This window comes from Hemiscyllium ocellatum, chromosome 10, assembly GCF_020745735.1.
Source record: "Hemiscyllium ocellatum isolate sHemOce1 chromosome 10, sHemOce1.pat.X.cur, whole genome shotgun sequence".
Taxonomy (NCBI): domain Eukaryota; kingdom Metazoa; phylum Chordata; class Chondrichthyes; order Orectolobiformes; family Hemiscylliidae; genus Hemiscyllium; species Hemiscyllium ocellatum.
Window position 1 is genome coordinate 73,355,942 of NC_083410.1, and position 26,468 is coordinate 73,382,409.

The window sequence follows — 26,468 nt, forward strand, 5'->3', positions numbered from 1 at the left end:
GAGGTGCAATCCAGGTAGCAGTGGGAGTCAGTGGGTTTGTAAAAAAATGTCAGCGTCAAGTCGGTCATCATTAATGGAGATGGAGGGGTCCAGGAAGGGGAAGGAGATGTCAGAGATGGTCCAGATAAATTTAAGGTCAGGATGGAATATATTGGTGAATTTGATGAATTGCTCAACCTCCTCGCCGGAGCACGAGGTGGCGCCAATGCAGTCATCAATGTAGTGGAAGAAGAGGTGGGGTGTGGTGCTGGCATAACTACGGAAGATGTACTGTTCTACATAGCCAACAAAGAGACAGGCATAGCTGGGGCCCATACGGATGCCCACGGCTACCCCTTTGGTTTGGGGGAAGTGGGAGGATTCGAAGGAGAAATTGTTAAGGGTGAGGACCAATTCAGCCAAACAAATGAGAGTGTACGGAAGAGTACTGTTGGGGACGTCAGGAGAGGAAGAAACAGAGGGCTTGGAGAGCCCTGGTCATGGCGGATGGAGGTGTAGTGGGATTAGATATCCATGGTGAAGATGAGCCATTGGGGGCCGGGGAAACAGAAGTCTTGGAGGAAGTGCAGTGTCTCGAACGTATGTGGGGAGTTTCTGGACTAGGGGGGATAGGACAGTGTTGAGGTAGGTAGAGATGAATTCAGTGGGGCAGGAGCATGCTGGGTCGGCCAAGGTGGTCAGGCTTGTGGATCTTGGAAAGGAGGTAGAACCGGGCAGTACGGGGTTTCCAGACTCTGAGGTTGGAAGCTGTGAGTGGGAGATCTCCTGAGGTGATGAAGTTCTGTATGATCTGGGAGATGATGGTTTGGTGATGGAGGGGTGGGGTCATGGTCGAGGGGGTGGTAGGAGGAGGCGTCTTCGAGTTGGCATCTGGCTTCAGCAGAGTAGAGGTCAGTGCGCCAAACTACCACTGCACCCCCTTTATCCGCTGGCTTGACGGTGAGGTTGGGATTGGAGCAGAGAGACTGGAGGGCTGCGTGTTGTGAGAGTGAAAGGTTGGAGTGGGGTAGGGGGGTAGAGAAGTTGAGGCGGTTAATGTCCCGGCGGCGGGTGAAAATGAAGAGGTCAAGGGCGGGCAATAGGCCAGCACGGGGTGTCCAGGTGGATGGAGTGTGTTGGAAGCGGGCGAAGGGGTCCCCGGAAGGTGGGCGGGAGTCCTGACTGTAAAAGTAAGCTCAGAGGCGGAGGTGGCGAAAGAAGTGTTCGACGTCACGGCATGTATTCAATTCATTGATGCGGAGGGGGATGAAGGTGAGTCCTTTGCTGAGGACTGATTGTTCTTCCTCTACATTGGGGAGACTGGACGCCTCTTAGCAGAACCTTTATGGAACATCTCTGGGACACCCGCATCAATCAATCACACCGCCCTGTGGCCCAACATTTCAACTCCCCCTCCCACTCAGCCGAGGACGTGGAGGTCCTGGGCCTCCTTCATCGCCGCTCCCTCACCACCCGACGCCTGGAGGAAGAACGCCTCATCTTCCTTAGACCATAGAACATTACAACGCAGTACAGGCCCTTCGGCCCTCGATGTTGTGCCGACCTGTCATTACCAATCTGAAACCCACCTAACCTACACTATTCCATGTACGTCCATATGCTTTTCCAATGACAACTTAAATGTACTTAAAGTTGGCGAATCTACTACCGTTGCAGGCAAAGTATTCCATACCCTTACTACTCTCTGAGTAAAGAAACTTCCACTGACTTCTGTCCTATATCTATCACCCCTCAATTTAAAGCTATGCCCTCTCATGCTCCCCGTCACCATTCTTGGAAAAAGGCTCTCCCTGTCCACCCTATCTAACCCTCTGATTATCTTATATGTCTCTCTTAAGTCACCTCTCAACCTTCTTCTCTCTAACGAAAACAGCCTCAAGTCCCTCAGCCTTTCTTCGTAAGACCTCCCCTCCATACCAGGCAACTTCCTCGTAAATCTCCTCTGCACCCTTTCCAAAGCTTCCACATCCTTCTTTAATGCGGTGACCAGAACTGCACACAATACTCCAAGTGCGGCCGCACTAGAGTTTTGTACAGCTGTAGCATAACCTCATGGTTCCTGAACTCGATCCCTCTATTAATAAAAGCTAAAACACTGTATGCCTTCTTAACAACCTTATTAACCTGGGTGGCAACTTTCAAGGATCTGTGTACCTGGATACTGAGATCTCTCTGCTCATTTACAATACCAAGAATCTTACCATTAGCCCAGTACTTTGCATTCCAGTTACTCCAATCAAAGTGAATCACCTCACACTTGCCCGCATTAAACTCCATTTGCCACCTCTCAGTCCAGCTCTGCAGCTTACCTATGTCTCTCTGTAACCTACTACATCCTTCATCACTATCCACAACTCCACCAACCTTAGTGTCGTCTGCGAATTTACTAACCCACCCTTCTACGCCCTTATCCAAGTCGTTCATAAAAATGACAAACAGCAGTGCACCCAACACCGACCCTTGCGGTACACCCCTGGTAAATGGACTCCAGGATGAACATTTCCCATCAACCACCACTTTCTTCTTTCAGCAAGCCAATTACTGATCCAAACTGCTATATCTCCCATAATCCCATTCCTCCGCATTTTGTACAATAGCCTACTGTGGGGAACTTTATCGAATGCCTTGCTGAAATCCATATACACCACATCAACCGGTTTACTCTCATCTACCTGTTTGGTCACCTTCTCAAAGAGCTCAATAAGGTTTGTGAGGCACGATCTACCCTTCACAAAACCGTGCTGACTATCCCTAATCAAATTATTCTTTTCTAGACGATTATAAATCCTATCTCTTTTAATCTTTTCCATCACTTTACCAACAACTGAAGTAAGGCTCACTGGTCTATAATTACCAGGATTGTCTCGACTCACCTTCTTGAACAGGAGAACCACATTTGCTATCCTCCAGTCTTCTGGCACTATTCCTGTAGACAATGACGATTTAAAGATCAATGCCAAAGGCTCAGCAATCTTCTCCCTGGCTTCCCAGAGGATCTTAGGATAAATCCCATCCGGCCCAGGGAGCTTATCTATTTTCACACACTGCAGGATTTCTAATACCTCTTTCTTGTGAACCTCAATCACACCTAGTCTAGTAGCCTGTATCTCAGTAATCTCTTTGACAACATTGTTGTTTTCTAAAGTGAACATTGTTGAAAAATATTCATTTAGTGCTTCCCCTGTCTCCTCTGACTCCACACACAACTTCCCACTACTATCCTTGATTGGCCCTAATCTTACTCGTCATTCTTTTATTCCTTAACTACCTACAGAAAGCCTCAGGGTTTACCCTGATCCTATCCGCCAACAACTTCTCATGTCTCCTCCTGGCTCTTCTGAGCTCTCTCTTTAGTCTTTCCTGGCTACCTTGTAACCCTCAAGCACCTTAACTGAGCCTTCACATCTCATCCTAACATAAGCCTTCTTCTTCCTCTTGACCAGAGATTCCACTTCCTTCGTAAACCACAGCTCTCGCGCTCTACAGCTTCCTCCCTGCCTGACAGGTACATACTTATCTAGGACACAAAGTAGCTTCTCCTTGAATAAGCGCCACATTTCTAATTCTTCTGCCTTGAAACACTTCAACCCCAGGGCATCAATGTGGATTTCACCAGTTTCCTCATTTCCCCTTCCCACACCTCACTCGTTATAAACTTCCAGCTCAGCACTGTCCCCATGACTTGCCCTAACTGCCTGTCTTCCTTTCCATCTATCCACTCCACCCTCCTCTCTAATCTATCACCTCCATCCTCACCCCCATTCAGCTATTGTACTGTATGCTACTTCCTCCCCACCCCCACCCTCCTCTCATTTATCTCTCAACCCTGCAGGCACTCTGCCTCTAATCCTGATGAAGGGCTTTTGCCCAAAATGTTGATTTTCCTGCTCCTCGTATGCTGCCTGAACTGCTGTGCTTTTCCAGCACCACTCTAATCTAGAATCTTACAATTTACATGGATGATTTGGAGTTGGGGACCACGTGTAGTGTGTCAAAGTATACAAATGACATTAAGATGAATGGTAGAGCAAAGTGTGCAGAGGACCCAAAGTTTGGACAGGGATATAGATAGTTTAAGTGAGCGGGCAAAGATCTGGCAGATGGAGTACAATGTTGATAAATGTGAAGTGGGAATAACAGTAAAAAGAACTATTATTTGAATGGTAAAAAAACATAGCATGTTGCTGTGCAGAGGGACCTGAGAGTCCTTGTACATGAATTGCAGAAGGTTGGTTTGCAGGTGCAACAGGTAATTAAGGTGGCAAATGGAATTTTGTCCTTCATTGCTGGAGGGACTGAGTTTAAAAATAGGAAGGTTATGTTGCAGCTGTACAAGGTGCTGGTCAGCTCACACCTGGAGTACTGCATGCAGTTTAAGTCTCATTTCTAGAGTTAAGATGTACTGGCAGTGGAGGGCATGCAGAGGAGATTCACTCGGTTGATTTCAGAGTTGAAAGGATTAGCTTATGAGGAGAGACTGATAAACTCGGATTACATTCATTGGAAATTTAGAAGAATGGGGGTGTGGGGATCTTATAGAAACATATGAAATTATGAAGAAAATAGATAAGATAGAAGAAGGGAGGCTGATTTTGCTGGCGGGTAAAACTAGAACAAACAGTCAGAGCCTCAAAATTACAGGGAGCAGATTTAGGACTGAATTGAAGAACTTCTTCACCCCAAAGGGTTGTGTATCTGGGATTTCTTCCTATTTGAAGTAGTTGAGGCTTTCTCATTGATTGTTTTTAAAGCTAAGGTAGATCATTTTTTGAACAGTAAAGGAATTAGGAGTTCTGTTGAGAGGGTGGGCAAGTGGAGCTGAGGCTATGAAAATATCAGCCATGATATTATTGAATGGCAATGTGGGCTCGAAGGGCCAGGTGGCCGACCCTTGCTCCTGGTTCTTATGTAAGAAGGATCGAGAGATTCTTGAGAAAGTTCTTGAGAAGTTTGACACAAGGAGTGTGTCAGAGGGAGTCACAACAGGTATTGGAGATTTTGATGGGCTTAAATCCTCTGGGCTGGATGAGTTATATCCCAGGCTGCTGTGCATGGCCAGGGAGGTAACCAGAGGGGCTGACCCAAATTTTTCATTCGTCTCCAGCCACAGGGGAGGTGCCAGAGGTATAGATGACAGCTAACGTACTTCCACTTTTCAAGCAGGGTTGTAGAGATAAACCAGGGAGTTACAGGCCAACAAGTCGCACATCAGTGGTAGAGAAACTATCAGAGAAAATTCTGAAGGCAAGAATTTACCCCCATTTGGAGGGGTAAGGTTTGATCAAAGATAGTCAGCATGCTGTGTCAGGGTGAGGCCATGCCTAACAAATATGATTTAATTCTTTGAGGAGGTGACCAAGTGCGCAGATGAGTACTACAGTAGATGTAGTTTTTATGGACTTCAACAAAACATTTGATAAAGTCCCAATGGGAGATGGATAAAGAAGGTAAAAGCTCATGGGATCCAGGGTAAGATGCCAAATTATTTCCAAAATTTGTTTAGTGGTAAGAGACAGAGAGTAGTAGCAGAAATTGTGAGAATGGAAACCAGCTGTGTACCACAAAGATCAATGTCGATAAATGATATAGAAGTAAATGTTGGGGAGTTACGTAAGTTTTCAGATAATGCGAAGACAGGCCGGGTTGTTAACAATGACAAAGAAGGTCTTGTGTTACAGGAAGATAAACTCAGATTGTTCAGATGGGCAGATCTGTAATAGATGGAATTTAACTCCAATGAGTGTGAGGTAATGCATTATGCAATTAGTAACAAGACAAGAGGATACTCAATAAATAATAGATCACTAAAAAGCTCAGAGGAAGAGGGGGATCTTGGGTTGCTTGTCCACAGATCGCTCAAGGCTGCAGGACAGGTTAATAGGTAGTTAAGGTGACATATGGGATTCTTTAGCAGTCGGTGCAAAGATGAAAAGAATGGGAACGGTCCGTTGGAGTTATATAGCACTTTGGTTAGGCCACAAATGGAGTAGTGTGTGCAGTTCTGGTCACTGCACTATAGGAATGATGTGATTACACTGGAGGCGATGCAGAGGAGATTCTCTAGATGTTGCCTGGGATGGATCAGTTTAGGTATGGAAAGAGATTGATAAGCTTGGGTTGTTTCCTTTGGTGTAGAGAAGGGTAAGAAAGGATCTGAGTAAAGTGCAGAAGATTTGAGGACACGGACAGGGTAGATAGAAAATAGCAGTTCCCTTTAGCTGAAGGGTCAATAACAAAGGGCAAAATATTAAGGTGAAAGGCAGAAAGTTTAGAACATAGAACAATACAGCGTAAAACAGGCCCTTCGGCCTTCAATGTTGCGCCAACCTGTGAACTATTCTAAGCTCATCCCCCACACTATCCCATCATCATCCATGTGCTTATCCAAGGATAGTTTAAATCTTCCTAATGTGGCTGAGTTAACTACATTGGCAGGTAGGACATTCCACACCCTTACCATTCTCTTGAGGCAAGAACCTGCCTCCGTCATCTGTCTTAAATCTATCACCTCTCAATTTGCAGTTTTGCCCCCTCGTACAAGTTGACGTAATCATCCTCAGAAAAAGACTTTCACCGTCAACCCTATCTAATCCTCTGATCATCTTGTATGTCTCAAACAAATCCCCTCCTAGCCTTTTTAGTTCCAATGAGAACAGACCCAAGTCTCTCAGCCTTTCCTCATAAGAGTTTCCAACCAGACCAGGCAACATCCTGGTAAATCTCCTCTGCACCTTTTTCAATGCTTCCACAACCTTCCTGTAATAGTGCAACCAGAACTGCACACGATACTAAAGGGATTATAAGGGATTTGAGGATCTTTTCCCACCTAGAGGATGGTGCGAATCTGGAATGAACTTCACTGGAGTGATGTGGGAAACTTCATGACCTTTGAAAAGCATTTGGATGAGCACTTGAAATGTCGTAAGGCTATGGGCCAGGTTCTGAAAAGTGGGACTAAAGCAGATTTAGAGTAGTTTTTTTTATCTGTGCTAATTCAATGGGCTTACTAGTGTACTGTATGATTCTATGATGCAAAACCGGTCTTCTATTGATAGTTGACAAAAGCAGTTCACTAGCCTTGAAATTTTAGCCCAAAGAGCTATGGTGCCAGCTTTGTGATATCAATGCCATTCTACAAAGGCTAAAATAAATGTTATACAATATCATATCTACAGAATATAATCACTCTACCATTCATGTATGAAAGTTTCATTGTATGAAAGATAGATTGAAAATGAAAATTTCATAAAATTCCAACTTTAGCAGCTTGAAATTAGCCTTTTTTATTCCCAAATAGTGCTCAAATAATTTCTTGTCAACATTCAGAGACTGAAAGTGTGAAGACACTGATCAATGGACATTTCCATTGCATCATTTCCAGATAATTGAAAAAAAAGACTGCAGGACCCAAGTTCATCAATTCGTAAACCGATGTGCCTTTAATTCTGCCCTGGCAAGCTCAACCTAAAATTACAAAAGCAATTTTAATACATCTAGTGAATAGGTAGGTTTTAAATTGTATTACTTAATATAAAACTTACTAACATTTATTATTATAAAGCATTCTCTGTGATAGTCACAATGTATTATACATTACTATAATGTGATCAGCATTACATTTCTGAGCTTTTAAGAACCCAGAATATGTCACCTGGAAGTTGCTTGTGTCCACTCTGTACTGATATGATGGGTCATGTAATTCGTTAACTCTGAAAAAGGAGAATTTAAAATAAGCGAAAAAAGCTGAAAGTATTGGAAATGAAAATGAACAAAAAAACTTTAAGGAGGCCAGCATCTCGACAGAGAAAAGATGAGTGTAATAACTTGGATATATAAGTTCCATCAACATTCTGATGTTGATTATTTCAAAAGAAATAGGGTTAATTATAATTGCCAACATCATGCACTTGAAGGTTGCATTGTACACCGAGGCACTTCTGAAATAAAATTACTTGAATTTTTGTCCTCCATTGAGCTTCCATTTTCCTATATAGAGTGTGGATAGGATCCTTAATTATGTAACAAAGGATATGTACCTCAAAGGCCAGCAGTCTTAAAATAAACAAATATTTATATGAATCCATGCTGTAACAATTAATCTCACAACACTATTTTATACCTGTAGGAATAGGATGAAGCATTTTCACATCTGTTGATTTTGCACATGTCTAAGAGGAATAGGATGAATACGAAGACAGGTTTAATGTGTGGATGTAAACAGAAACTTTGGTGATTAAAGTATATGAACATTGAATGATGACATTTAATAGCCACGTGGGAACATGATGCAGAAGCAACAATGGAAAGAAGGTTTAAAAATTATGGCATTTCATATTCAAGGATACAAATTCTTCAGAACTGATACGAAAAGAAATAGGGAACTAGAGAGGCAGTAATGATTACAGAAGGTTTTGCAATGTTGGAAGGAGAGAACATCCTTCAAGAGCAAGGACATGAGCCATTTGTTAGTATCAAGAAGTAAAAATGATTTGATCCTGCTACTGGAGGAGTATTCTACAAGTTTTTAAATAGTGAGAGTAAGCAAAAGAGAAGCAAATTTCTTAATAAATTGGTGAATTGTTTTATGAGGCATGACTCAGGAATCTGGGCCTGTAGTCTCTAGAGTCATAGAGTCCTATAGCATGGAGACAGGCCCTTTGGCCCAAACTGGTCCATGCCAACCAAAATATCCATTCATGCTAACCCCATTTCCCTGCACTTGGCTCATATCCTTCTAATCCTTTCCTATCCATGTATTTGTCCAAATGCCTTTTAAATATTGTTAAATGTATCTGCATCAACCACTTCTGCTGGCAGTTCATTCCATATGTGTATCACCCTCTTTGTAAAAAAAAGGTTGCCCCTCAGGTTCCCTTTTATTCTCTTTCTTCCAATGATGCCCTCTAGTCCTCGATTCCCCAACCCTGGGAAGAAAGACTGAATGCATTCACCATATCCATGTCTGCCATGACCTTACACACCTCTATAAGGTTCCCCCCCTCAGTCTCCTACACTCCAAAGAAAAAGTCCTAGCTTGTCCAACCTCTCCCTCTAACTCAGCCAATTGAGTCCAGGCAACATCGTGTATATGCCTTCTGCACTCTTTCCAGTTTAATAACCCTTCCTATAGCAAGATGACCAAAACTAAACACAATACTCCGAGTGCAGTCTCACCAACGTCCTGTATAACTATAACATAATTTCCTAACCTTTATACTCAATGCCCTGACTGATGAAGGCCAATGTGCCAAAGGCCTTCTTTCCTGCCCTGTCTACCTGTGACTCCACTTTCAGAGAACTGTGAACTTGAACTCCAAGATCCCTAAGTTCCACTCCACTCCCCTACCATTCACCATAAAAATCGTACCTTGATTTGACTTTCCAAAATGCAAAACTTCACATTTGTCTATTAACTCCATTTGTCATTTCTCAGCTGACTTCCCCAGCTGATCAAGGTCCTACTCCAATTTCTGATTATCTTCCCTACTGTCCACAATATCGCCTCCTTTGGTATCATCTGCAAACTTACTAATCATGCCTGGTACTTTCTCATCCAAGTCATTGATATAGATAACAAACAGAAATGGGCCCAACACCAACCCAAGGCACACCACTAATGTCCAACAGGCATCCTTCCAACCATTATCCTCTCCTTCCTACCATCAACCGATTTTGTATCCAATTTCCCAGCTCACCCTGGATTCCATGTGATCTAATCTTCCATAGCAGCTTACCATGTGGCATAATGAGCCTTGAGTAATCTCACTGAAACTTAGAAAATTCTTGACTTGTGATAGGTGGAAATAGATAGGATGCTTTTCTCTGCTGATGACTCCAGAACCAGGAGACATAATCTCAAAATAAGACTGTGATGAAGAGCAATGTCTTCACTCAGAGGCTGGTGAAGCTTTGAAATTCCCTAACTCAGAGGCTGTAAGAAGTTCAATCATTGGGATATCTGCAAAGAATGTGTATTTACATACCAGAAATGAAAGACATTTGTTCAGCTTTTGGCACCCAAAATTCAAGACAAGCTTGAGTCAATGTAGAGTAATAGGGTAGGATGAATAGGTTTGGGTGGGATACTCTTCTGAGTGTTGGTGTGGACTTGTTGGGCTGAAGGGCCTGTATCCACACTGTAGGTATTCTATTCAAGTATTCATCAGTGTTGCTCTAAGCTGATGATGCTACACTAGCATTCCATGCCATCAATGACAAATGAAAAGACTTTCATGCCTACTGACTTGCATGCCTATAAAGAGTTCACTTGACCATCAGAATCAGAAAGTAGGAGAAAGTGAAGACTGCAGAGGCTGGAGAGTCAGAATCGAAAAGTGTGGCACTGGGAAAAGCACAGGTCAGGCAGCAGGAGAGTAAATGTTTTGTGCATAAGCCCATCACCAGGAATATTCGGGGGGGGGGAGAGGAGGAGCTGAGAGATAAATAGGGTTTAGGGATAGGGCTGGGGGTAACTGAAATTAGGCAGATGCAGGTGGCAGCTGATTGTGATGGGGAGGGTGGAATGGACAGGTGGGAAGGAAGACAGAAAAATAGGTCAGGTCAAGAGGGAAGAGCCGAGTTAGAGAGTTGGATTTGGGATGAGGTGGTGGGTGGGGAGATTTGTAAACTGAAGTCAATGTTGATGCTGTGTGGTTGTCAGATCCTGAGGTGGAAGATGAGGCTTTCTTCCTCCAGTTGGCAGGTGGTTTTGACTGGATGGTGGAAGGGGGCCAGGATTTGCATATCTGTGCAGGAGTGTGATAAGGAGTTGAAGTGGTTGGCCACAAGGCACTTGGGGTTGTTTGGTGCGTGCGGACTAGAGATGTTCCCTGAACTGCACCTATCTTTCCACCTCAGTTCCAGCTACCGTCACCCTAGCCCTAGCCCCAGCCCTAGCCCCACCCCCTTATTTATCCATCAAAATCAGGCAGACAAGTGTCATGGTCTCAGTTATTGCCATATCATATTTATTAGATTGACAATGTGACACAGGCGTTCATTTTATGGCTTCACATTTCTATGCTCTATAATTATTGGCAATCATTCACTTAATGGTGATAGCACCGTAAGCACTGCAGAGTTCAAACTATGTAAGCTGTGTAAAACCAAGATCATGTAACACTCGTAATTTGCCAATTAACTTCAGTTTGTTTCAGGGTCCTAAAGAAAAACATAGCTGCCACTTACGTCTGCCAAATCCCAAGCGTTACTGCAGCCAACCAAAGGAGACCGACAATAAACAGTTTAGGCAAATAGAAAGTCATGAACTTTCTCTCTCCCTGAAAAGGAAATTAAAGAAGTACACAATTAGACTTTTATAAATCCATTAACATTAAAAGTGACAATCAGAAATGTACTCCCTACTGGATATTATGATCTTTCCAACTTCACGACATTTTCTGGTTCTGCAACTGCCTCAACATCTCCTGGAACTTCACATCTACAAACGTATTTCCATTAATGCATCCTGCAATACTATCCCAGATTTCTGAGCTAACATCACTACTAGATGAACTTTAGGTTCCTTCCTATGATCTTATTTTTGTTCCCCCTATTTATTATCATGTTTTACATTATCCAGTTTTTTTTATGTAACTAGACCTTGAATCCATTTGTGCACATATTTTGGCTGCTACATCAGACCAGAGTACATCAATCTATTTTCATTTATGTTCTTACTTTTTAAACTTATTTTCTCTTTCTCTCTCCTAGACTCTTTTCTACTGTCATACTTCCCTCCACGTCTCTACTCTCCAGTACTCTAATCATCCCAAATCCCTACCCCTGAAAATTTCTGCATTTCTCAACCTGTCTGCGCTTTTGCCATTGTCCCAAGTGTTATTCCGTATTAGGGATGTCGACAACTTCATTTTGTGCCTATGTTGGCATCCTCTCACAGACTCAGCAGGCCACCCGCACTCTCTTCTTATGAAGAAATGCCCCACCCACCTCTACATTCTGTCTAGTACACCCACTGCAAGCTCATCTTGCCAATCGTCTTCTTGATCAATTCACACTTCCCACTGCTGGCCCTGCGAATCTCAGAATCCCTACAGTGAGGCAGCAGGCCATTTGGCACACAGTCCACTTCAACCCTCCATATTATACACACCCAAATTATAGCAAAACTGCTGCCCCCTCCAACTTCAGCTCTGATGAAGAGTCATCTAGACTTGAAATGTTAGCTTGCTCTCTCTCCATGGATGCTGACCTGCTGTGATCACCAGCATTTATTGTTTTCAGTACAGATTCCAGCTTCTGCAGTAATTTGCTCCAAATTTACATTCTTGGTAACTTCAGCCTTTACCTCACTCTTGCTCTATCTCCCTTGAGTTCTGTGCCCTCATATTGTTCTTTCATTTTGCCTGGATTGTAAACTCCCCAGCTCATATTCATATCACCCCTTTGATCATCTCATGTCATAGAATCATAAAGATGTACAGCACGGAGATAGACCTTTCCGTCTAATTTGTCCATGCCAACCTTGTCCTAAATTACTCGATAGTCACATTTGGCCCATATCCCGTGTTGCGAAGTTGATGCGTAAAATTGTAAAATGGGGAAAGCGTCTGTGGCCCTTTTAAAAGACAATGTGTTTTTATGCTCAGAGATTTAAAAATGCATGTCTGTGGCAGCAATTGAAGGTGCTAGAATTGAACATTTGTATAAAAAAGTCAGTTAGCAGGCCCATGCAATATTTTTACCAAGACAACAGTTATACATTCAGCCAATTAACTTGAAAGGGCACTTGGAGATTAAGGACCAATTTAATTTAAATCTGATGGTGTTGACAACCTCACACCAATTCAATTGTAAAACCACTGATAGGTCATCAAGGTATAAAAATGACAGGGCATTTGAAAATCTGGGAGAGTAAACTGCCATCTGTTAAGAGTTAAGAGCCTCAGCTCCTGAGAGAAATTGGCTTTCACTGACATCTACGTAATAGATAAAGCACAACCTAAATAATCTAAATAACATCAGTATCAAGTAGGTGATAGTAACCACAATTCGGTCATGTTTATTTTAGCACTGGAAAGGGATAGGTATACACCACAGTGCAAGAGTTATTGCTGGTGGAAAGGCAATTATGATGCAACTGGGCAAGATTTAGGATGCACACGAGGGGGAAGGAAATTGCAGGTGATGGGCACAATTGAAATGTGGAGCTTATTCAAGGAACAGCTACTGCATGTCCTTGATAAGTATGTACCTGTCAGGCAGGAAGGAAGAGGTCGAACGAAGGAGCCATGGTTTACTAAAGAAGTTGAATTTCTTGTCAAGACGAAGAAGAAAGCTTATGTTAGGATGAGACGTGAAGGCTCAGTTAGGCATTTGAAGTTACAAATTAGCCAGGAAAGACTGAAAGAGAAAGCTAAGAAGAGCCATGAGAAGTCCTTGGCAGATAGGATCAAGGAAAACCCTAAAGCTTTCTATAGGTATGTCAAGGAATAAAAGAATGACAAGAATAAGATTAGGGCCAATCAAGTACAGTAGTGGGAAGTTGTGCGTGGAGTCCGAGGAGATATGAGAAGGCTAAATGAATATTTTTCGTGATTATTCACACTTGAAAAATACAATGTTGTCGCAGAAAATACTGAGACACAGACTACTAGACTAAACAGGATTGAGGTTCACAAGGAAGAGGTGTTAGCAATTCTGGAAAGTGCGAAAATACATAAGTCCTCTGGGCCAGATGGCAGTTACTCTTGGATTCTCTGGGAAGCCAGGAAGGAGATTGCAGAACCTTTGGTTTTGATCTTTATGTCATTGCCTACAGGAATAGTGCCAGAAGAATGGAGTACAGCAAGTGTTGCCTCCTTGTTCAAGAGGGGGAGTAGACACAACTGGGGTAATTATAGACAAGCGAGCCTTACTTTGGATGTGGGTAAAGTGTTAGTAAAGGTTATAAGAGATAGGATTTGTAATCATTCTAGAGAGGAATAAGTTGATTAGGGATAGTCAATTTGCAGATGATACGAAGGTCAGTGGAGTTGTGGATAGTGCCAAAGGATTTTGCAGATTACAAAGGGACACAGATAAATTGCAGAGCTGGGCTGAGAGGTGGTAAATAGAGTTTAGAACATCGAACATTATAGTGCAGTACAGGCCCTTCCGGCCCTCGATGTTACACTGACCTGTGGAACCAATGTGAAGCCCAGCTAACCTATGCTATTCCATTTGCATCCAGATGTCATGCTAAGATTCTTGGTAGAGTAGATGAGCAGAGAGATCTCGTTATCCAGGTACACAGATCCCTGAAAGTTGCCACCCAGGTTGATAGGGTTGTTAAGGCGGCATACGGTGTGTTAGCTTTACTTGGTACAAGGATTACGTTTGAGAGCTGCAAGGTCATGTTATATCTGTACAAAATTCTGGTGCTGCCACGCTTGAAGTATGGCGTGCAGTTCTGGTCACCACATTATAGGAAAGATGTGGAAGGTTTGGAAAGGGTTCAGAGGAAATTTACTAGGAAGTTACCTGGTATGAAGCAAAGGTCTAATGAGGAAAGGCTGAGGGACTTGAGGCTGTTTTCATTACAGAGAAGTTTGAGACATAAGATAATCGAAGGATTAGATAAGGTGGACCTTTTTCCTCAGATGGTGTTGGCCAGCACGAGGGGACAAAGTTTTAAATTGAGGGGTGATAGATATAGGACAGATGTGAGAGCAGTTTCTTTTCTCACATCACATAGTAGGGGTGTGGCATGCCCCACCTGTAACAGTAGTAGGTTCACCAACTTTAAGGGTATTTAAATGATTATTGAATAAACATATGGATGAAAATTGAATAGTGTAGGATAGATGGGCTTCAGATTGGTTCCACAGGTCGGTGCAACATCAAGGGCCCAAGGGCCTGTACTGCGCTGGAATGTTCTATGTTATAAAGAGGTCCTAAATTTGCCATGAAAGTTTAGAATAACAGAAGGAGGAGAAAATTCTGGAACTGGCAGTCAGTCTAAAATCGGGTTTAACTAGAGATAATAGGAAAGCTAAAATTGTAACAGAATTCACCAAGCAGTTAGGTATATCAGAGAAACAGTCAAGTGAAGTGGAACACGGAACATAGAAAAATACAACGCAGTACAGGCCCTTTGGCCCTCGATGTTGCGCCGACCCAAGCCCACCTAACCTACACTAGCCCACTATCCTCCATATGCCTATCCAATGCCCGCTTGAATGACCATAAAGAGGGAGAGTCCACCACTGCTACTGGCAGGGCATTCCATGAACTCACAATTCGCTGAGTAAAGAATCTACCCCTAACATCTGTCCTATACTACCTCCCCTTAATTTAAAGCTATGCCCCCTCGTAATAGCTGACTCCATATGTGGAAAAAGGTTCTCATGGTCAACCCCATCTAAACCCTTAATCATCTTGTACACCTCTATCAAGTCACCCCTAAACCTTCTTTTCTCCAATGAAAACAGCCCCAAGTGCCTCAGCCTTTCCTCATACGATCTTCCTACCATAACAGGCAACATCCTGGTAAACCTCCTCTGCACCCGTTCCAGTGCCTCCACATCCTTCCTATAGTATGGCGACCAAAACTGCACACAATACTCCAGATGCGGCCACACCAGAGTCTTATACAACTGCAACATGACCTCAGGACTTTGGAACTCAATTCCTCTACCAATAAAAGCCAGTACGGCATATACCTTCTTCACAGCACTATTTACCTGGGTGGCAACTTTCAGAGATCTGTGTACATGGACACTAAGATCCCTCTGCTCATCCACACTACCAAGTATCCGACCATTAGCCCAGTACTCCATCTTCTTGTTACTCTTACCAAAGTGAATCACTTCACACTTAGCTATATTGAACTCCTGGAATAGAGGGAATTAAATTGCAAATGAGATAATTAGAGTCAGATGACTAAGATAGGAAAAGAAGGAAACAGAGGAAAAAGTTAAAAAAGAGAGAAGAAGGGGAGAAAGAATTTGAACTTCAAAAGTTGGCAATTAGACAGGAAAGTCGATGTAACAGGATGGAGGGGAAGGTAGGAGGTAGGCTTAAGTGAGGAGGATTAGAAACAAAAACTGCAGCTGCTGGAATCCAAAGTACTCAAACAGGAGGTTGGAAGAACACACAGCAAGCCAGGCAGCATTCGGGGTTGCACAAGTCAATGTTTCAAGTATAACCCTTCTACAGGACGGAATGTGGGGGTAGACGGAGCTACAGATAAAGAGGTGGGATGGGATGGGATGGGATGGGGTGGGGAGAGGAGCAGAATGGTGCAGCAGTGATAGGTGAACACAGATAGTGAGTACAATCTGGTTAATCGATGGTGTAAGACAAGGCGTAGGTTCATCACCTTCTGCCTGGGCAGCCTACAGCCCTGAGTACTTAACATTAAGTTCTCGAATTTCAAATAACCTTCCTAACCATCCCCCGGCTCCCTTTCCAGTCCTGTCTCCTCCCTTCCATTTGACCTACTGACCCTTCTTTTCAGCCACTGACCAGATTCATCCCTCCCATAAACCAACCAGGTCATACCCACTACCTGTGTTCACCTATCACTACCTCATCATTCTGTTGCTCTCCCCACCACACCCTGCAACCCCCTTTATCTGAACCACCCCCTACCCCTAGATCTAGTCCTGAAGAAATTGGCTAAACGAATGAATTGGCCAGAGACTGCATGGGTAATGTTAATTCAGACCAAGTTGGTAGGCAGGGCTAGTGAGGCAAGATTAAAGTGGTGCTGGAAAAGCACAGCAGGTCAAGCAGCATCTGAGGAGCAGGAAAATCAACCTATTGGGCAAAAGCCCTTCATCAGGATTCTTGATGAAGGGCTTTTGCCTGAAACATCGATTTTCCTGCTCTTCGGTTGCTGACTGACCTGCTGTGCTTTTCCAGCACCACTCTAATCTTGACTCTAATCTCCAGCATCTGCAGTACCAACTTCTTCCTAGGGCTAGTGAGGCATTTGCAGTGCTGTTAAAGGAGGTGTCAGAAGAACTAGTAAAAAAGACTATTTGGAATACCTACGATTGGCACCAGAAGCATATAGACAATAGTTCAGAAGTGTAAGGAAGGAACCAGGTCAGGCTTACATTGAGTTGGAAAGAAGTAAACAGAGCAACTTCAATAGATGGAAGAGAGTACTAAAGATAAAGAACACATGAGGCTCTTAGAGATATTGTTCTGGAAGAGTTTAAAAACTCACTTCCATAAGTGATAAGAACTCATGCTGAGGAACAGAAAGTTCAAACAGTGAGAAGAACTGCAGAGATGGCAGATGTATATGCATTAATGCATAAATCCAATAGCAATTTCATTGCATGAGGGATAGAAATTGGGAAAGAGGGAGATTCTTCAATGAGAAATAAAAATTAGATCACATTGAGAACAGCTTTTCACAGGTGAGAAACGAATCCCAAGAGGGTGGAAAATAGGTGAAAGACATCAGATGTTTTCACTGCAATAGAGTGGGCCACATGAGGTCACAGTGCTAATAGTTTAAGAAAGGCACTGGGAAAAAGGCTGTGCTAAAAGAGGCTAAACCAGTGACATTGCTGGTGACATTACTCGTAGGAAATCCTAAGAGAAGTCAAGGAGCTGCAGGAGAGTGCACAGCCTGGATAATAAGAGAGTGCCAAATCTTTACAAAGAATTCACATGTGGGGGTAAAGTTTACTCTGGAAGAATGGGAGAGAAGGTTAAGATGTCAAAATATTGAGAGAAGGGAGCTATTCAGTCTCTAATACAGAGATGAAAGTATTTGCACACCTGGGACAATCTACAGGATAAATGGAGAGAAGTTTAGCATTTCTTTGTATAAGATAAGGTTACAAAGTCCAATCAAGACTGGGGAAGTGACAGTGGGAGCGATTAAAAGAGTATCTATTCCAGGAATAGGTTGTTCTTGGAAACAACCTAGCAGGATCAAAGTTGGGAGTGATGTCGCTTGTGGTGGAGAAACTGAAGGAAAGCCAGGGAACTAATAAGTTAAGAGAAAAATACCCTGGAACTTTTCCAAACTGTGTGGTAACAAGATCCCACAGTTATAAGTTACAGCAAGGAGGAAAAAAATCGAAGAGAAAGACAAAGGATTTGAGGTCCAGTTAGCTGACACCCTGTTTGAGGAAATGGTAAAGGGAAAACCAAAGCAGGTAGAGGATCAGACATAAGTGTTTCATTCTGAAAGATTAATGGAGTTACAGCAAAAAGATGAGACAATAAAAGACTTGTATCATAAAGCCTACACGACAAAGGAATCAGAGCGTATTCCCCAGTATTATTATCTCAAGAATTCAAAAATGGAGACCTCGGCAGGTTAGTACAGAGGAAAAAATAGGTGGAAGTGTGCCAGATGTGTTACTGGTAGCATACAGACAGGAAGTTTTATGGGAGTACATGAATTACCTGTAGGAGGTCAACTAGGAGTGAGGAAAGCTCAGGCGAAGATGCAAAAGCATTTCTATTGGCCTGAATTACACAAGGTTATGATTGAATTTTGTCATACCTGTCATAAAGGTCAAATGGTAGGAAAGCCATAGGCAGTAATAAAACCAGCGCCTTTGGACAGGGAACAGGAGAAACAGCTACTAGATACTGCACCTCAGAGTGAGGAATCAAATCCAGAAGATTTGGATTTTGATATGCCTCAGAGTAAACTGACTAATAGGAATGGGAGAGGATAGTAAGCTGTTTGTTTCAGAATCAGAGAACTGATTTGAAAGGCTTGTTGCAGCAATGAGGACATGTGTAGTAATAGAATTGGGAGGACTAATATAATACGTTGATGGAGGGAATGCTGTTCTGATAAGACAACACCTCTACATGCTTAATCGTCCCAAAACAGCACAGGTACAAAAGAAAGTGGAAGCGATGTTCCAAGAAGACATCATCGAACTGGGTCAAAGCGAGTGCAGCTTGCCAACTGTGTTGGTTCCGAAGCCTGACGGTACTCAACGGTTCTCCGTGGATTTTCGGAAGGTCATTGCCGTAACTCCATCAACCTCAGACCCAACTGCACGCTGGAAGACTGTATAGAAAATGTTGAACAAGCCACTTACATCACCAAGTTGGACTTACTGCGTGGTTACTGGCAAGTTTCCTTGTTGAAGACAGTGAAAGAATTTTCTGCATTTGTAACCCCAAATGGGCTATATCAATTTAAAGTAATGCCCTTTGGAATAAAGAACATACCAGCCACATTTCAAACACTTTTGTACAGAGTTGTGGCAGGATTAACCAATTGTGCCACAGATAACTTAGGGACTGGGAATAGACATTCATAGAAAGATCACATGGTGTATCTGGCAGAAATCTTTGAAAAACTATGGGAGGCAAAACTGGTTATAAATTTAGCAAAAACTGATTTCATAAAGGCAGAAGTGACGTCCTTGGGACACAACATCATTCATGGGAGGATGACTCCGAGGAACACAAAAATGAAGGCCATCGATAAACTTCCAAGGTCATCCTCGAACAAACAGGTGCTTCAATTTTTGGGACTGAGCAGATTCTACTGGAGGTTGGTACCACTGATAGGTTTGCTAAAAAAGAACATGAACTTTCAGTGGAGAGAACAATGCCAGGAAGCATTTGAGAATTTAAAAGCTGTGTTAAATACCGCACCAGTTTTAGCAACACTAAATTTCTTAAAATCCTTTAAAGTCGCAATTGATGCCAATGATGTAGGGGTTAATTAACAGCTATGTTAATGCAGGATGATGATGGTGGAATTGAAAGGCCAATTGGTTATTTCTCAAAGAAACTCAATATCCATCAGAGAAAGTACTCCACCATTGAAAAAGAGTTATTGAGTTTGGCACTGGCCTTACAACATTTTAATGTTTAGGTTATGAACAATGTATCAGAGATGTAGTTTCCATGGACCACAACCCTCTCAGCTTTTTGGAAAGATTTAAGGCAAAAGTATGAGACTATTTCATTGGAGTCTTACATTATAGGCTTTTAATTTACAGATCGTACATGTTGCGGGTCATAAAAATTGTTATTGCAGATGTATTATCATGGGTTTAAAAGAAAATGTGTAGATAAGATAGAACTGGAATGGTTAAATGTAATATATGTATGCAGAATTAGTATGAAATATGTAATTTTAAGATTACTGACCTATATCCCATGATAATGGTGCTTTAAGGGGGCAGGCTTTGTGAAGTTGGCGTGTAAAATTGTAAAATGGGAGAAGTGTGTGCTGTCCCTTGAAAAGATGATGTGTTTTTTGTGCTAAGAGACTTAAAAAATAAATGTCTGTGGGCAACAGATGCATGTGCTCAAATTGAAATATTTGTATAAAAAAGCCCTTTAATTAGCAGGTCCAAGCAACATTTTTACCAATGAAAGTTTTAAATTAAGCCAATCGATTTAAAAATGCACCTGCAGAGTAAGGAACAATTCAATTTAAATCTAATGGTATTGACAACCTCAGACCAATCCACTTGTAAACAACATTGATAGGTCATCAAGGCTACAAAAAAGAGGGCATTTGAAAATCAGGGAGAGCAAACTGCCATCTACTAAGGGTCAAGAGCCCTCAGCTCTCGAAAGAAATAGCGCTCATAGTCATCCATGTATTAGACAAAGCACATTCTAATTAATCTAAATAATATCAGTATCAGGCATTTCAGACACAGGAAAGTGACTGAGAAGGCGTTTTGGACAGGAAAACAGAGAAGAGACAAAGTTTTGGAAGATGTGTAACCTTAGCTGCAATTTCAAGAGACTAAATTCTATTGTGTTTATAAGTGAACCTGGTATTTTATTGGAACTGCAGATTATTAGAATTGTATTCATTAGGGAATAGTTAGTAGTCGAGGGGAATTGTTTGGTTGTCAGTCCTTCTGTTAGTTTGATCATTGTTGGAGTTAGATTAATAAATTGTTACTTTTTGATTATAGAGTGGGTGAAAGGATTTCACTTCATTAACCACACCTTTATAACAGATTTGGGGCGAGAGATAGGTTACATGCCTTATCACACGTTTTATTTTTTTTAAAAGATTATGAGGCAAGGCGAGGTGAGCCTTGGTGTTAGTTATCAGAAGGAGTTGACCTCCCCTTCATAAGACCCTTGAAACCCTTCCTAGTTGTGTACCCATCCAGATGCCTTTTAAATTTGTAATTGTACCAGCCTCCACCACTTCCTCTGGCAGCTCATTCCATACATACACCACCCTATAAGTTGTCCCTTAGGTTCCTTTCAAAAACCAAACAAGTTAATCTAGCTTTTGATCCTCCAGTCATCACAAAATTTTCTAGTTATTGATTTACTCATCCAGACCATTGTCATCAACTTTGATGTCATGGTTTCTGATAAAACCACTACTCTCTCTCATACTAGCAGTTCACCCAGTCATCTCCACTCCCACCATTGATATAATTCAAAAACAGTGTTACCATGTCAATGCTGACATCACCAAGCCCTACATCACCACCACCATCTTTTTTGACTCCTCCACTGTTGGTATATTATCACACGATTACGAGATATCCAATACTAGACAACCAAATGTTTATTTCAATTAAATATTAGGATGAGTGAATTCAGTTTTTAGTTCCCATTCTAAATTATGTTCCCTAACTACCAACATCAACTCTCTCTCTGGCAACAGCCTGAAATGATGTTGGCAACATATTCCATACAACATGGCCTTCCAACCTCATACTCATACCATTAGTAAGATTGTCTATTTCCACCTTTGTAGCATTGTCTGACTTTGCTCTTTTGCTGTTGAAATCCTCATTCATGTTTTCATTATCTCTAGACTTGACAAGTGTCTAAAACTTCATTACTGAAGAAATGGAAAATGAATGGGCCTTGGAAACTATCATGCATTGATGTCCTGCAATCGAGATGACCGATATCCAGCAACTGCAACCATCCTCCTTGGTGCTAGGTATAACTCCAATCAGCAGAGAGGGTCCCCATCTACCGATTCCCATCAACTTTAGTTTTATTAGGGTCTCTTGGTACCGGTTCTGAAGAAGGGTCACTGGATCTGAAATGTTAATTCTGCTTTCTGTCCATAGATGCTACCATACCTGCTGAGTTTTTCCAGCAACTTCTGGAAAAGATCATGGTACCTCACTTGCTCAAATGCAATCACAACATCAAGAGCAATTACGCTTACCTAATCTCTCGAACACAGCTCTTTTGTCCATTTTTGAACCAAGGCTATAATAAGATCAGAAGCTGAGTGGCCCTAGCAGAACCCAATTGAGGGTCAGTGAGCAGGTTACTGCCAATCAAACATGACTTGATAGCATTGTTGGATCTGATGGATTAGTAATTGGCTGGGTTGAACTTGTCCATTAAAATGTTGTTATATAAATAAGTTGTTGTTTAGAATAATTGAGGCCCATCTTTGGAGTGGAGAAGGATAGTGAAGAATAGATGTATTGGGACAACTGGAGTCACAGGGAGACGGCAGGATAGCAGGGAGGGGAAGGAAACCACACTGGGAAAGGGGATATTATTGTTGACAAACAATAATATTTAATGCAATATTTTTACCTGCACACGAAATCCATGGTAAACACAGAGCCAAAACAGTAGCAATGCACACAGAAAGATTGCCTGGAAAAAGTCATCGAGCATTCCTGGAAACCAGCTGTTTACAAGAAATGAAAGAGGGAAGAATGGATCTAAGAAAGAAATGAAAATAGTTAAAAGTGATCAGATAGAATCAATGCACATATACTTTTACAGCATCATAGTAATACATGCTTCTCATGTAAATTAGTTGCCTCGTTTATAAATTTTAGATTTGGTGATTCTTCAGATTTCAAACATACCAAACAATTCAATGAGCATTATTTGGAAGTCCCAGTCTCACTTCAAACAAAATAAATTTACCTAGAGCTACACACATACAACACAACTCAAACAAAAGAAACAAGTTGTAACTTCAGAATGACATTAGATTGCACTTATTTGAAGGTTTTTAGATTACACAGTGTGGAAACAGGCCCTTCAGCCCAACAAGTCCACACTGACCCTCCGAAGAGCAACCCTAACACTACGGGAATTTATTAAAGATCCTATTTTTTCCAAGAAATTAAGCACTGTAGATAATTCCTCATTTCCTGATGAATCTGACTGCAAACTATAGGTAGAAATTCTTGATTTCTTGAATACTACAGGCACAAGCTTCTGATCTCACACTCAATGTATTGCTTTTCTATTGTATGAGCAGGCATGAGTGCTTTAATCATGACCAAAATGGCATAACGGCTTTTATGCATTTTTGAGGTGAACCATTGATTAACCAAGTCTAACCAAAAGAAAGAATGATTTTCCAATGAACTTTGACAGAAGGGGGAAGCAAATTAATACCTTCTAATTCTGAAACAACCTGTCACTGTTGCATGTCTTGATCAGGTTGAGTTGAACAAGGACTTTGCTAACAGTGCTCAAGACAAAAAAATGGAAAGTATGGCTTACCTTCAAAGAATGAAAGAAAACAAGTTGCCAAAAACAGAAAGGTGAAAATCAGTTAAATGAAAAAAACATTGTGTGAGCTCAGAATAACTTTGTAAAAGCTTCAGAACATCATAAGAATTGATCTGAACTTCAATAAAAGGTAAATGAAGGAAAGGAAACTATAAATCGTAGCACCACTGATTCATAAGAAATTTGGCAAAATCAGTGAATATAGCTTAGTTAACCAAAGTTGAAAAGATATGAAGTTAGAGAAACAATTTCAGTCCCATGCCAAAAAGTAGAACTATTGTTAGTGCATACCATTATAAAGCAGTAACAAAGGCAATAGAATGGACATCCATTTCTGTTCAATTGACCAATCTTTCATTGAAAACTTCCTCAAAGAATGAGCAAACAAGCACTATGGAAACAAAACAAGATTTTTCAAGCATAGAACATTTCAATCGATGTCATCACAAATTTAGAAAGTAAACATCATTTTCACAGAAAACTAAGCTTTTCAAAATTTTAACCTGACACCAATTTATACTTTTGTCCATCTCATTCAGCAACAAATCTCCAGTGGCCTTGTTCACAATTAGCAACAGTATGCATGGATAGGAACATGCAAGGTAGCGTGGTGGCTCAGTGTTTAGCACTGCTGCCTTTCCATATATTGGATGACTGTTGGTGTCTCCATAGGCATTCACTGGGTGCTCTGTTTACCTCCCACAGACCAAAGTGATGTAGCTTATGTGGATTGGTTATGCTAAATTGCCCTATGGTGTTCAGGGATGTGCAGGTTAGGTGGATTAGCCATACTAAATACAAGGTTACAAAGTTAGGGTAGGGCCCCAATCCAGGTGGCATGCTTTTTGGAGGGTTAGTGCAGACTTGATGGACCTTTCCACATTGTAGGAATTCAGCAACCTCAGGCAACTACAAGGAACAGTACAGCACAGAAACACCTTCGGCCTCCAAGTTTGTGGTGACACATGACACCTTTCTAAACGTATAAACCTTTTGCCTCTATGGGGCCCACATCCCTCTATTCTCTCCCCATTCATTTGTCTGACAAGATGCCTTTTTAACATTGCTATTGTATCTGCTTCTACCATCTCCTCTCGTTTGCACAGAGTAAGTGCTGGGAATGCAACTTACCCCTCACATCTCCTTTAAACTTACCCCCTTTTATCTTAACCTATATCCCCTAGAAACTGACATTTGTACCTTGGGAAAAAGACTCTGCCTTTCCATTCTATCCTTGCCTCGCATAATCTTGTAAACTTCTAGGATGAGGTTGCCCCTCAAAGAGGATGGGGGGATGGGGAGGCGGGGGGCGGGGTAAGAGGACGGGGAGGCGGGGAGGGGGGGGGGAAGAGGTCAGGGAGGCGGGGGGAAAGAGGAGCAGGAGACGGGGGGGGGGGAAGAGGACAGGGAGGCGGGGGGAAAGAGATAGGGGAGGCGGGGGGAAGGGGACGGGGGAAAGAAGATGAGTGGAGGACGGGGGAAAGAGGATGGGGGAAGCAACAGGAACAATGAAGAGGAGGAATAATGAGTACAGGAAAAAAAAGTCTTGGTCATGTAGATGAAGAGAGAGATCTCAGGGTCCATGTAAATAGAACCCTGAAAGTTACCACCTAGGTTGATAGGGTTATTAAGAAGGCAAGCCATGTGTTAGCTTTTATTAGAAGAGGGATTGAGTTTTAGAGCCATGAGGTCATGCTGCAGCTATACAAAATTCTGGAGTAGCCGCACCTGGAATATTGCATACCTCATAAAAAGGATGCAGAAGCTTTGGAAAGGGTTCAGAGGAGATTTACTAAGATACTAGTATGGAGGAAAGGTTGAGGGGCTTAAGGTTGTTTTTGTGAGAGAGAAGAAGGTTGTGAGGTGACTTAATTGAGACATACAAGATAATCACAGGGAATAGGGTGGACAGTGAGAGCATTTTTCCTCAGATAGTGATGGACAGCACAAAGGGACTTAGCTTTAAATTGAGAGGTGATAGATATACGACAGATATCAGAGGTAGTTTCTTTACTGAGAGAGTAGTAGGGGCATGGAATGCACTGCTGGTACACTATTAGGCTCACCAACTTTCGAGGCATTTAAATGGTCACTGGATAGACAAATGGATGAAAATGGAATAGTGTAGGTTAGATAGGCTTCAGATTGGTTTCACAGGTCAGTACAACATCAAGAGCCGAAGGGCCTGTACTGTGCTCTATGTTCAATGGGAGGATGAGGGGTGAATGGGGAAGAAGATGAGGAGAGAACGGGGAAAAGGCAAGGAGAATATGGGGGAGAAGAGACGCAGGAAGAAAAGGATAGGTGGGTGGGCAGGCGTGGGAAGGAAAGGAGGGGTGGGTAGGTGAGCGTTGGAAGAGAAAGAGGGGTGGGTTGACAGGCGGACATGGGAAGTGGAGAGGTGGGCAAGTGGGCATGGGATGAAGAGATGGGATGGGTGTGGGAAGGAGGAGGAGTGGTGGTCAGGCATGGGAAAAGGAGGGGTGGGTGGGCGGTCGTAGGACGAAGAGGAGGGGTGGGTGGGTGGGCGGGCGGGCAGGCAGGCACAGGATGAAGAGGGGGGGTGGGCGTAGGATGAAGAGGAGGGGTGGGTGGGTGGGAGGGCAGGCGTAGGATGAAGAGGAGGGGTGGGTGGGTGGGAGGGCAGGCGTAGGATGAAGAGGAGGGGTGGGTGGGTGGGAGGGCAGGCGTAGGATGAAGAGGAGGGGTGGGCGTAGGATGAAGAGGAGGGGTGGGTGGGCGGATGGGCAGGCGTAGGATGAAGAGGAGGGGTGGGTGGGTGGGTGGGCGTAGGATGAAGAGGAGGGGTGGGTGGGTGGGCGGGCAGGCGTAGGATGAAGAGGAGGGATGGGCGGGCGTAGGATGAAGTGGAGGGATGGGCGGGTGGGCGGGCGTAGGATGAAGAGGAGGGGCGGGCGGGCGTAGGATGAAGAGGAGGGGCGGGCGGGCGGGCTGACGTAGGATGAAGAGGAGGGGCGGGCGGGCGGGCTGACGTAGGATGAAGAGGAGGGGCGGGCGGGCGGGCTGACGTAGTT

General features: G+C 42.8%; 1 protein-coding gene across 3 annotated transcripts in view; it reads right to left on the reverse strand.

The window, feature by feature from the left end:
* The window catches only part of tmem181 (transmembrane protein 181), a 398,388-nt gene that overhangs the window by 40,555 nt on the left and 331,365 nt on the right, over positions 1 to 26,468 (reverse strand). For all 3 annotated transcript variants that reach the window (XM_060831604.1, XM_060831605.1, XM_060831606.1), the window contains exons 8-11: positions 23,725 to 23,824; positions 22,495 to 22,625; positions 11,188 to 11,279; positions 7,652 to 7,709 (exon numbers count right to left, since the gene is read on the reverse strand). In XM_060831604.1, the coding sequence (XP_060687587.1) occupies positions 7,652 to 7,709; positions 11,188 to 11,279; positions 22,495 to 22,625; positions 23,725 to 23,824 (381 nt within the window). The remainder of the gene's footprint in view (positions 1 to 7,651; positions 7,710 to 11,187; positions 11,280 to 22,494; positions 22,626 to 23,724; positions 23,825 to 26,468) is intronic.